A 12,597-nucleotide genomic window follows, 5' to 3' on the forward strand; every position below is an offset into this window, starting at 1 on the left:
TGGAGGAAGCCAGATATAGGGCTTTTACAGGCAGGCCAATGTAACTATTCTGGACTTTATTCTAAATGTGATGGGAAACCTTGAGAATAGAAGAATGACATGGTCCAATTTATGTTTTCAAACAATCATCTGCCTGCTTTTTTCTTAGTAAGATTATTGATCATATCAGAAGATGATCTTCTGATTGTCAAGAAGACACTAATGTCCTGTTTTTCAGCTGCTTGTGTGGGTTTGTTTTGTTTTGTCTCGCTTTTGCTTACACTCTTCAGTACTTCTAAATTATTATAGGCCCTTGAAGCCAGAAAGCTCCCCTAAGTTAAAGTGACAGTTTATTTTAAGACTTGCAAAAGATTTTTAAAGGGTCAGATTGTGTCTGGGCACGGTTTAAGACTTGCAAAAGATTTTTAAAAGGTCAGATTGCAGCCAGGCCCAGTGGCTCACGCCTGTAATCCTAGCACTTCAGGAGGCCAAGGCAGATAGATCACCTGAGATCAGGAGTTCAAGAGCAGTCTGGCCAACATGGTGAAACCGCATCTCTACTAAAAATACAAAAATTAGCCAGGTGTGGTGGCAGGCACCAGTGAGCCAAGATCGCGCTATTGCGCTCCAGCCTGGGTAAAAAGAGCAAAACTCCATAAAAAAAAAAAAAAAAAAAAAAAGGTCAAATTGCCTTTGAATTCAGTAACGTGTACAAAGTCTGTAAGTCAATTATATATTTTCTCTGTTTAGCTAGGAAATTACTGCTACTAAGCATCTGTTAAAAATTAAATTGAACCAGGTCTCACATCCAAAAGTTAAACTATGGATATTATTTTTTCTGAAAGGAACCCTCCGGTTCAGAAAAAATTCGTTTTTTTTTTGCCCTGTTGGGTTTTTACAATTTTTAATGAGTTAATCTCCTTTTTTTTGCTGATCAGTGGAACAGAACAGAGAACCCCACAACAGATGCACACTGATACAGTCATTTGGTTTTCAACAAGGACATCAAAGCAATCCAGCAGGAAATGGAATGCCTTTTTTACAAACTGCAGAAAAATGATATCTATGAGAAAGAAGATTAACCTTGACGGCTCCCTCACTCCATACCCAACAATTAATTCAAGATGTGTCATAGTCCTAAATGTAGACGCTAAAAACCATAAAGCTTTTAAAGAAAAGCATAGGAAGATATCCTAGTAACTTGAGAATAGATAGTTGTATCTTAGCTCATAGAAAGCAATTATCAGGGAAAAAAAATTGGTTTGACTTTATCAAAATTAAAAATGTATCATTAAAAAAACACCATTGGCCAGGCATGGTGGCTCACACCTGTAATCCTAGCACCTTGGGAGGCTGAGGCGGAAGGATTACTTGAGGCCAGGAGTTCAAGACCAGCCAGGGGAACATAGTGAGACCCCATCTCTACAAAAATATTAAAATGTTAGCAGGACATGGTGGCACGTGTCTGTAGTCCCAGCTACTCAGGAGACTGAAATGGGAGGATCACTTGAGCCCAGGAGGTCGAGGCTGCAGTGAGTCATGATTGTGCCACTGCACTTTAGCCTCGGCGACAGAGCGAGACCCTGTCTCCAAAAAAAAAAAAAAAAACCACCATTTAGAAAATAAATGGGAGCAAGCCACAGACTGGGATGTGTAGTTCATAAAGAACTATAACTCAATAGTAAAAAGATAATCCTAGTAAAAAGGGCAAAATTTTGAACTGATACTTCACAAAACCAGATAGATGAATAGCCAATAAGGACATGAAAAAGCCCTCAACATCATTAGTCATCTGAGCTAAAATGTACTTCTGTATTAAGGATTTTTGCATGTTTTTTCTGGGATTGTAGTCTGTCTTTCTTCCTTTGACTTGATTTGATTTTTTAAAAATAGACCTATTAAAATTACCCCTTAAAAAAATTTGGTACTTATTTCTTTCAGGGAAAATACTCTACATACCTTAAAACAACGGCAGCTGACGTCTTATGTTGGAAGTGTTCGTCCGCTTGTCACTGAATTGGTAAATGTTCTTTGAAATGAAAGTTGCCTTCAGAGTTAACTGATTTTTTTTGCAGGCTGAGAATTTTTTCTCGTGGATCTTTGTTTTGCTCTTCTAAAGAGCATTTTACTCTAAAACAACTAAGTTGCATTGGAATCTGATGGAATATATTGAAACATATCTGTGACCTTTGAATTGTAAGTAGTAAGTCGTGGAAAGTATACTTAACTTGCCAGCATTAAAAACAAATTAATTTTGGTCTTAAGATTTGACTCTCCCTATATAAGGTAGTGACTGACCTGTGAAAGCTCTTTTATGTTGAAAGCAAGTGAAAAAAAACCAAAGCCTTATTGGTTTGAGGTTAGAACGGTTATTCTAGGATATGAGTAGTAGGAATAACAGTAGATTTGAAAAGAACTGAAGCTGAATTATTCTAGAAACAAAGGAATGAAGCTTTATGACAGGTAGGGCATGTGAAATGTTTATAGTGAAAAGAGAGAAATAAGTAACAATTGAAAAAAACTTCTAGAATTCTGTTTAGTAACAAAGTGGTTTTTGATGGAAATTGGGAAAAAGAAAATTGTTTGGAAACTACTCTTAACAGCTTAAAATTGATTATAGCTAAATTACATTACATTACATTTAGGCAACAGCTGAAAATCATTTAATCTTACCAGCTGGAAAGTGGTGATTTCCTTTTGCCAGAAAGAGACCATGTTCCTAAATTGAATTATATGTTTGCAAAATATTTATGAAAGTAGCGAATTGATCTGTTTTGTATTCCATTTTCTGAATTGATATTCATATTACCATACACTAAGTAACATGTGGAGTAAGACTTACTTATTTCTTAAGTCACATTAAAATTGTTTTCCATTGGAAATCCATCATGTAGATCATGTGTGATGTTTGCTGCTAAAGTGAGAACAATATATTATCCTAAATGCTTAGAAGCACATGAAAAAAGGTAGGTAGAAATAACTGTTTTGGGAGAGTTGTACTTATTTATTAGAAATCTGTTCAAATTTTTTTTATTAGGCATTGGTGTGTTTTATATGGCATTAATCCCAAAATAGGTCTTAATAGGCCCTCTTCCCATATGTTCTCAAAAAGTACCAGGTAAACACTTTGTAGTCACAGAACAGAAGGTTTTTGCCTTGTGTTCTTCTTCCATCTAGGTCTAATTCTGTTTAGACTTGACCATATAGCTGCTATGACAGAGTGAAACTCAAGTCATCTTCTAGTGTTACCTCGGCTGGGATAGGCTAGTAGTATTTCTGCCTTGCCTGACTGAGGCATGACCTTTGTGGGCCAACTGAGTATGTTTTAAGTAGGGAAGCAGACAACTGTGTAGCTATTTGGAACACTTGTAATCTTGTGACAGCTTCATTCCCTTTTTTACTTAATTAAATTGAAACAATTTATTTCAGCCAGGCGCAGTGGTTCAGGCCTGTAATCCCAGCACTTTGGGTGGACGAGGTGGGCGGATCATGAGGTCAGGAGTTCGAGACCAACCTCGCCAACATGGTGAAACCCCGTCTCTACTAAAAATACAAAAAATAGCTGGGCGTGGTGGTGTGCACCTATAATCCCAGCTGCTCAGGAGGCCGAGGCAGAAGAATTGCTTGAACAGAGAAGGTGGAGGTTGTGGTGTGCTGAGATGGTGCCACTGCACTCCAGTCTGGGCGACAGAACAAGACTCCGTCTCGGAAAAGAAAAAAGAAAAAATGAATTTATTTGTATATAAACTCAGGATGGGTTTATCATCTCTTGATGATGTGTAAAATGTATGTAAGTACAAAGGATTTATGGTTGATGATGACTTTTTTTTTCTTCTTACAGGACCCTGATGCTCCCATAAGACAGAAAATGCCCCTTGATGATCTGGATAGAGAAGATGAAGTTAGATTACTCAAATATCTCTTCACTCTAATCCGTGCTGGAATGACAGAAGAGGTCAGTCATGTATACCCTTCTTGTGTAATTTCAAAAAGTCATAGACTCTTTGAGTTGTCAGAGATTTTTGTGGCTGCCTAGTATGCCTTCTTAATGCAGTAATTCCATTCATGGTATTGCTAGATCTAACTTCCTGTTCGAACATTTCCGGTCATAAGGCACATGTAACTTGAGAAAACAATGTAATCTGGTTTGTAGAACTCTAATTAATAGAAAATTATTTATAACAAGTCATACTTTTCTTCCCCATATCGCACTGCATACTCTAGATATATCCCCATTATTTATTTTTTTGTTCCGTTTGGGATTTTTGTTTTTGTTTTTGTTTTTTTTTTTGAGACAGTGTCTTGCCATGTTGCCCAGCCTAATCTCGAACTTCTGGCCTAAAGTGATCCTCCCGCCTTGGCCTTAAAAACTGCTGGGATTACAGGCATGAGACACTGCGCCTGGCCCAATCTCCATTCATTTTTTTTTCTTTTTCTTTCTTTCTTTCTTTTTTTTTTTGAGATGGGATCTCACTGTCGCCTAGGCTGGAATGCAGTGATATAATCACGGCCCACTGCAGTCCTTACCTCCCGGGCTCAAGCCCTGCCTCAGCCTCCTGAGTAACTGGGACTACAGGTACATGCCACTGTGCCCAACTAACTTTTTTATTTTTTGTACAGACGGAGTCTTACTATGTTATCCAGGCTGATCATGAACACCTAGGCTCAAGTGATCTTCCTGCGTTGGCCTCCCAAAGTGCTGGGATTGCAGGCATGAGCCACTGCACCTGACCTAATCTTCATTATTTCTAATTCTGATTTTTCAGAGTTTAGAATAACCCTAACCCTAATTCTAGGTGATACTATTTAGGCACTTGAAGGCTACAGTGGCCCTCAAACTTCTTCCTTTTAACCTTACCTTTTAAAAATGTGGGTAATAGTTAATATCTTATATGTAGAATGGTAAGTATCTAATTGGACAGTTTAGTTTACCAGATGGCTCTTTAGGTGAGACAGTGTGATGTATAGGAGTTTGGCTTCAGTATTATGTTGTACTTGGTTTACAGTACTTTTTGCAGTGGTCTTTAGACAGATTCTATGTCAGTTCAAAGTGTTGTTCTCTTCTATGTTATCAACCATAAGCATATATTAATTTCTTATGTAATTTTTTACAGTAATAATTTCTTACAGTAATAAATCTTAGTTTATTAAGCATCATTCTTATTTTTTTATTAAGAGAAGAAGTTGGCCAGGCACAGTGACTCATGCCTGTAATTTCAGCATTTTTGGGAGACCAAGGCAGGAGGATCACTTGATACCAGGAGTTTGAGACCAGCCTGGGCAACATAGCAAGACCCTGCCTCTATTATTAAAATATTTTAAATTAAAAAAGAAGTTGATACCAATATTTGTTTATTCAGAAAATATATAAGTCCCAGCCACTCTGCTAGATAATGTGCAAGATACTAGAAATTACTATGGTAAACGAGGGATTTATTTTATTTATTTATTTATTTTCTGCAGAGACAGAGTCTCGCTCTGTCACCCAGGCTGGAGTGCAGTGGCGCGATCTCGGCTCACTGCAACCTCCACCTCCTGGGTTCAAGCAATTCTCCTGCCTAAGCCTCCCAAGTAGCTTGGACTACAGGCACACGCCTCCACGCCCAGCTAATTTTTTGCATTTTAGTAAAGATAGGGTTTCACCGTGTTGCCCAGGCTGGTCTCAAACTCCTGAGCTCAGGCAATCCACCTACCTCAGCCTCCCAAAGTGCTAGGATTAGAGGTATGAGCCACCGCACCCGGCCATGGGATTTATTTTAAAAAACAAAAATACAATCATATTATTGAAGGCTCAAAAAATAGAAATTCTCAAGGTCTCACTAGCTTTATAAAACCACAGATAGTGAGCGTTTTGTATTTACTTATAGCCCTTTTTCTTTTGTCTTCCTTTTTAAGATAGTTGCAGTCATACTATACATTCAAGTTTTTTCCCTCTTTTTAAATAGTAGTTTGAAATAAAATTTACATACCATATAATTCACCCATTTCAAGTGACACCATTCAGTGGTTTTGGTATATTACATTATTCATTTTGTGAATTGTATAATATATATTATTATATTATATAACAAAATGTGCCATTTTAATCATTTAAGTGTGTGGTTCATGCCATTCATTACATTAACAGTATTGGGAAACCATCACCACTGTCTGTTTCTAAAACTTTCTCATCAACCCAAATACAAACTGTAACCATTATATGCAGTAACGCCTCATTCTGTTCTTCCCTCAGCCCCTGTAACCTCTAATCTACTTACAGTCTCTATGTTGTATAGGTGGAATCATACAATGTGCTTTTGTGACTATCTTATTTCACTTAGCATAATGTTTTCAATATTCTATATTGAGTTTTTATCCTGCCTTTTTAAGATACCATATCAAAACAGTTTTCCATGTTAATTCCTACATAGCTCTCATAGATTTTAAAGGCTGTAAGTTCAGAATGATGTTAGGGGTACGATATTCTTTAACTAGTTGTATCAATCAGGCTTTCTGGGTTCAAGTGATAGAAACCCAACCTAAGTTACTTTATGCTTACAAGAGGAGAATTGATTGGCTCATGGAAGTGAGAAGTATAGAAGGTATATCTGGCTTTCAGCAGGATCCAGGAACTCCAAAGATATCACTAGGATACTGTCTGTTTCCAAGACCCATAGCTCTACCCTCCTTTCTGTGCCTTCATTCCCAGAAAGCTACTCCCCATGCTGTGTCAGAGATGGATACGAGAAGCTCCCAGCTTACATCCTCTTACCAGCTAGCAATCTCAGTAAAAGGAGTATATTTTCTTTCCCAGTATCTCCAGCAAGAGTCCTGGTGGTGAATCTTGTTAGCTCACACCCCTAACCTTAGATTTCTGGAATGGGATCAGGCCTATCCAAAACACAGGAGCTAAGAATGGGGAAAAGGTGATTCCCTAAAGGGATGATGGAACAAAAACATGTATTTACCTTACTGATATATAAACACATTGACTTACTGACTTATTGGTCAAGTTGAACATGCAATATCATCAGTGGAGTAAATGAGCAGTAACAGCCTTGTCATTAGAGACTGTTTTTGTAATAGTTTTTCATAAATCAGAGATCATCAACCTCTTTAACCCCATTTGTTTCTAGCAGAATTAAATGCCAGTGGGTGCCATGGGAACCTGTTGTTAAGCCTAAAGTCAAACAGAAAAGGGATTTTTAAGAAATAAAAACAGGGCCAGGTATGGTGGCTCACACCTATAATCCCAACACGTTGGGAAGCTGAGGCAGGGGGAACCCTTCAGTCCAGAAGTTCAAGACCAGCCTGGGCAATATAATGAGACTCTGTCTCTAGAAAAAAAATTTTAAAAAGAAAGAAAAATAAAGGCAGAGGCCACAGAAAGACATGTATATGTTTTAAAAATAGAATACCTTTATTTATTTATTTATTTATTTATTTATTTATTTATTTATTTATTTTTTATTTATTTATTTATTTATTTATTTATTTATTTATTTATTTATTTATTGAGACAGGGTCTCACTCTGTCACCCAGGCTGGAGTGCAGTGGTGCAATTTCCGCTCACTGCAATCTGTGCCTCCTGGGTTCAAGCGATGCTCCTGCCTCAGCCTCCCAAGTAGCTGGGATTACAGGTGCCCGCCACTGCGCCTGGCTAGTTTCTCTGTTTTTAGTAGAGATGGGGTTTCACCATGTTGGCCAGGCTGATCTGGAACTCCTGACCTCAGGTGATGCACTCACCTTGGCCTCCCAAAGTGTTGGGATTACAGGCGTGAGCCACCGTGCCCGGCCAGAATTCCATTATTAACTGCCTGCATCCATCCCTTGTAACATTTGTTCCATAAGTTATCTAAGCTTGTCATATATTGGTTATACTTTACCATAAAGCACCCTGGTTATTGGACTGACTGCTCTTTCTTGTTTCCTAAGGCACAACGACTCTGTAAACGCTGTGGTCAAGCATGGAGAGCTGCAACACTTGAGGGCTGGAAGCTGTACCATGACCCTAATGTTAATGGAGGTATTTTAGTAGATTTTATTCTGACAGTTGAGGACAAAGGCATTTCGCTCTAAATGCCAATCTTTGTGAACTATAGCTTCTCTTTTTAGAAAGGATTGTAATAAGGTTTCATTTTAAACCAAAAATTTTCTTTTACTGTTTTATAGGAACAGAATTAGAACCTGTTGAAGGGAATCCATATAGACGCATTTGGAAAATAAGTTGCTGGAGAATGGCAGAAGATGTAAGATAAATAAAATATTCAGTGATGCTGTTTTTAACTCCAATTAATTGAAAGCCTATTCAGGGGCTATGAAACATTGAAAGTAGTGTAAAACTGGTTTTCAGAGAATTTCCAATTAAATTGAGGAATAGGCTTAACTACTTATCAGAATTATTAAAACACTATGTACTAAGAATTAAACACTGATATAAGACAGAAATGTAAAGGAGGTACCAAATGAATTTAGAGAAAAAGTACTGGGCTAAAGCTTAAAGCTGACTTCCCTGAAGAAAGAATTGAATTGAACTTTTAAAACTTAGTAGGATTTGCATTGTTGAGAATGAAAAACAAGAGGAAGGAATTCTAGGTAGGATACATAGATTGGGAAACTCAAAGTAAGGTGGGTCTACTAGGTTGGAGTAGAATGCTCATAAAGGAAATACAGTCAGTTCTGTTGTAACACGACATAGGTATTCAAAGTCACCACAATGTGCAACATTGTGTAAAAACCCCACAGGACTTACAGGAAAATGGAGTTAAGAGAAAAATACTCAAAAACTTCATTAGTGATACATAAAATGATAAAAAGTTAATAAAAATGGTAGCACAGTTTTACGTCTGTCAAACAGTTTAAAAAATACATAAATACTACAATAAATATGGCACTTTACCTTGAAAAAGGCCTAAAGTTTGCTTGTGGAATTGGCTGTCAGGGTGGTAGAAGCTTTAGGGCACATGGCAGAAGTGTTTTTAAGAAGATCAGCATGGCAGTAGAAAAATATACTTAAAATTAGATGGACAAAAGCCTGAGAAAGTCATTAGGAGCCTGTCAGAATTATTTGGACAGTAAGTCATAAGGGTCTTGCCTAGGATAGTATTGATGGTAATGGAAAGGAAGGAAGAGACACTGGTCAGGACCAGTGATTAGAAACAGAAGGCAGAGGTGGACTCAGTTATGCAGTAAGAGTCTCTAAAGTTTCTTGTTTGGATGATAAGAAAACTGGAAATACCATTAACAGGATCCCAAAAGTAAAATGGAGAATTACTTCTATGTAGGAATTAGATGCAAACTAATGCATGCCTTGTTTTGATGTCGTACATAGGTCAGTATCAGAGAGTATCAGGTCAGTATCAGAGAATGTCAGGTATTGAGAAACATTCTAGGAGTAAATAACTATATAGATTATATCTGGAATAAAATTTGATTTTAAATCTTCAAAGCATCCACTAGAGTTGGATCTGCTTTCACCCGATATTTGGCATTTAAATGTTTTACTTTTTCCTCTAGATTTCAGCATTTATTATTTCATCACACTGAAGTTCCTCCTTGTTATTACCCCCACTAGATCTTTCAGTAAAGTTTAAAAGCTATCAAGTGAATAGGTTCAGTCTAGAAGAGATTGCAAGACTCCACATTATGAGGAAAATTGACATACTAAGAAAAACAATATTTCAAATTTGTTTATATTCATTGTGTTTTAGGAGCTTTTTAATAGATACGAGAGAGCAATTTATGCAGCTTTAAGTGGGAATCTTAAGCAGGTATGCAATCTGTTTTAATGTTTAAATTTTTTCTGTGGAGTAAAATTGAATACATAAAATATTCTAACAATTGTATATAACAAATATAAACTTAAGTATATATACTTAAGTATATACATACTTAAGTGTAGCAATGATAGAGATAATTATGTATCAGATAGTGACTTGTTCTGCTTAATTTGATGTATCCCGTAACATGCATGGTATTTTAATGAATGAAATCAGATTTCAGTGTTTAACTAAGAATTGTAAATTTAACTCCAACACACATTTATTGATGACTTAAAATACTCATAGCTGTATGCAGAAATGTGCCAGAAAGGCACAGTGAGTCCTTGGGTTGTCTTACATATGCATGTTTTCTCACAACCCACTACTCTCTACATATTATAGCTATCTTTAGGGATACTATATTAATCAGTTGAAATGTTATATCAGCCTGGAAAACTGATGTTGTTGTTAACAGTATGAAAAAATCTGAACAGTTCAAACATCTTAGAAGGTGTAGTTGGCAGGGGAAAGGTTATTTGGCATAATTTTTTTTAAATCTGCCGTGTTTTATATCATTATAAAGTGATTTTATAGTCTGTGTCATTGGATGTAATTGCTTTTCCTTTCTTTTCTGTTGAATATGTCTATATGTTTCTGTTTTGTAATGGGGAAAAAGCTGCTTCCTGTCTGTGACACCTGGGAAGACACAGTTTGGGCCTACTTCCGGGTGATGGTGGACAGTCTGGTAGAACAGGAGATCCAGACATCAGTAGCAACTCTGGATGAAACTGAAGAACTCCCTAGAGAATATCTGGAAGCAAAGTGAGTTTGTTGGATTGTTTTGAGTCATGGTGATTTGTAGCATGCTCTTTGATGTTTCATTTTATAGCCCTTTTTCATATTATTAACATTCTTTTCCCATTGTTTCTTTTGAAGCTGGACCTTAGAAAAGGTTTTTGAGGAACTTCAAGCTACTGATAAAAAGGTAAATGTTAATAGGAATATGTTAGATATCTGGAATAGGAAACAATGTCATTCTGTTGTGCACTGTAGCTGAAAGGAAAAAGGTGGAACTTTCTCCCTTCTTTTTCTCACCTATTAAAATAAGAATCATTCTTTGAAAGGAAGAAACTTAATTACATAAATGATACATCATTTTTAGTTTTTTGTTTCGGATTAATTTCATCTAAGTATATGCATGTAAGCTACATTTATTCCTTTTTTAAAATTTAAAACACATTATGGAAAATTAAGACTTTATTTTCCTAGATCTTAAAATCTAATATTTTCTAAAAGTTATATTCTTTTAAAAATGCTTAACAACTGTAGTAATGTTGTATGTACTTGTAACAATAAAATAATTTAAGAATGTAGAAATGAAACCTTTATAGTAATTTCTGCCCCTTTATGGTTATTCCCGAGATGATAAAACATACTGATATGTATCCTTCTATATTTCTCTCAATGATCTTACAAATATGTGTAAATAACGTAGATATTCCAATTTAGAATTTTGATTTTTGTGTTTTTCACATTGTACTACATATATTACTCTACAGCTTGATTTTTTCATTTAATGATAATCTCCAAGTTAGTTTATTCATTTTCACTTAACCTTATTCTTTTTAATAAATACATAATGTTCTTTAGAATAATGTATGATTTATTTTAATCATTCCCCTTTGGGTAATATTTAGGTTATTTCTAGTGCTGTAATGAAGTTACATGTGTGTGTCCTTAGCTACTAGTCCTTCTGTTTCTTTGGGATAAGTTTCCTGAAACCAGGGTTACCAGGTTAAGGAGTATAAATAAGTATATGCTTTATACATTGTATATACATACATACAATGTTTCTGAATGAATTCTCTGAAGACATCAGGTTGTATACCTTAAAAATATATACAATAAAAATAAATAAAAAGGCCAGATATGGTAGCTCACATCTGTAATCCCAGCACTTGTGAGGCCAAGATGGGAGGATCACTTGAGGCCAGGAGTTTAGACCAGTTTGGGCAGCATAGCAAAACTTCATCTCTAAAAAAAAAATTAGCTGGGTATGGTGGTGCACCCACTTGTAGTCTCAGCTCTTTCAGTGGCTGAAGTGGGAGGATTGTGGCTTCAGTGAGCTGTGATTGTACTACTGCACTGGAGCACAGGAGGTCGTGGCTTCAGTGACCTGTCATTGCACTACTGCACCCCAGCCTGGGCAACAGGGCAAGGCCCTGTCTCAAAGAAAAAAGAAAAATTAAATAGGTTGGTAGGTGGGTAAAGAAACATTTTGAAATGGATACTGCATGCCTGTAATCCCAGCTACTTGGGAGGCTGAGGCAGGAGAATCGCTTGAACCCAGGAGGTAGAGGTTGCAGTGAGCCAAGATCGCAACGTTGCACTCTAGCCTGAGCAACAAGAGCGAAACTCCGTCTCAAAAAAAAAAAAAAAATTGAAATGGAAAAATAATTTATTACCTGGTTGTGGCAGTTAATTCATACTTCCGCAAGTAATTTATTGAATTATACATTCTCACCAGCCTCAAATGTCACACTTTTTATGTTTTGCCAATCCATCAGAGTAGGTGGGAAATAGGAACTTGCTATTCTACTCACATTTTCTTGTCTATTTGTAAGGCTGAGCATGTTTCCTTATGTTTATTGACCATTTGCGAATTTTTTGTTCATATCTTTTAGCTATTTTTCTGTGGGGTTTTATATTTTTCTTATTATTATATAGGAGCACTTGATATAGTAAGGAAATTAATGCTTTTTCTGTCAAGTGTTTATTACCAGTCTATTATTTTGGATATTCTAGCTAATGAAATAAAACAAGAAAATTAAGGAACAGATATAAATACTAGAAAGGGAAGAACATTTACATATGATA

At 36.3% G+C, this 12,597-nt stretch overlaps 1 protein-coding gene across 4 annotated transcripts in view; it reads left to right on the plus strand.

The window, feature by feature from the left end:
- NUP107 (nucleoporin 107) overlaps positions 1–12,597 on the plus strand; it is a 57,451-nt gene that overhangs the window by 25,444 nt on the left and 19,410 nt on the right. For all 4 annotated transcript variants that reach the window (XM_032170695.2, XM_058426099.1, XM_032170697.2 and 1 more), the window contains 7 exons: positions 1,921–1,999; positions 3,821–3,934; positions 7,895–7,985; positions 8,132–8,208; positions 9,670–9,729; positions 10,397–10,542; positions 10,657–10,705. In XM_032170695.2, the coding sequence (XP_032026586.1) occupies positions 1,921–1,999; positions 3,821–3,934; positions 7,895–7,985; positions 8,132–8,208; positions 9,670–9,729; positions 10,397–10,542; positions 10,657–10,705 (616 nt within the window). The remainder of the gene's footprint in view (positions 1–1,920; positions 2,000–3,820; positions 3,935–7,894; positions 7,986–8,131; positions 8,209–9,669; positions 9,730–10,396; positions 10,543–10,656; positions 10,706–12,597) is intronic.

Source organism: Hylobates moloch, unplaced genomic scaffold (genome assembly GCF_009828535.3).
Source record: "Hylobates moloch isolate HMO894 unplaced genomic scaffold, HMol_V3 SCAFFOLD_12, whole genome shotgun sequence".
Classification (NCBI taxonomy): Eukaryota; Metazoa; Chordata; class Mammalia; order Primates; family Hylobatidae; genus Hylobates; species Hylobates moloch.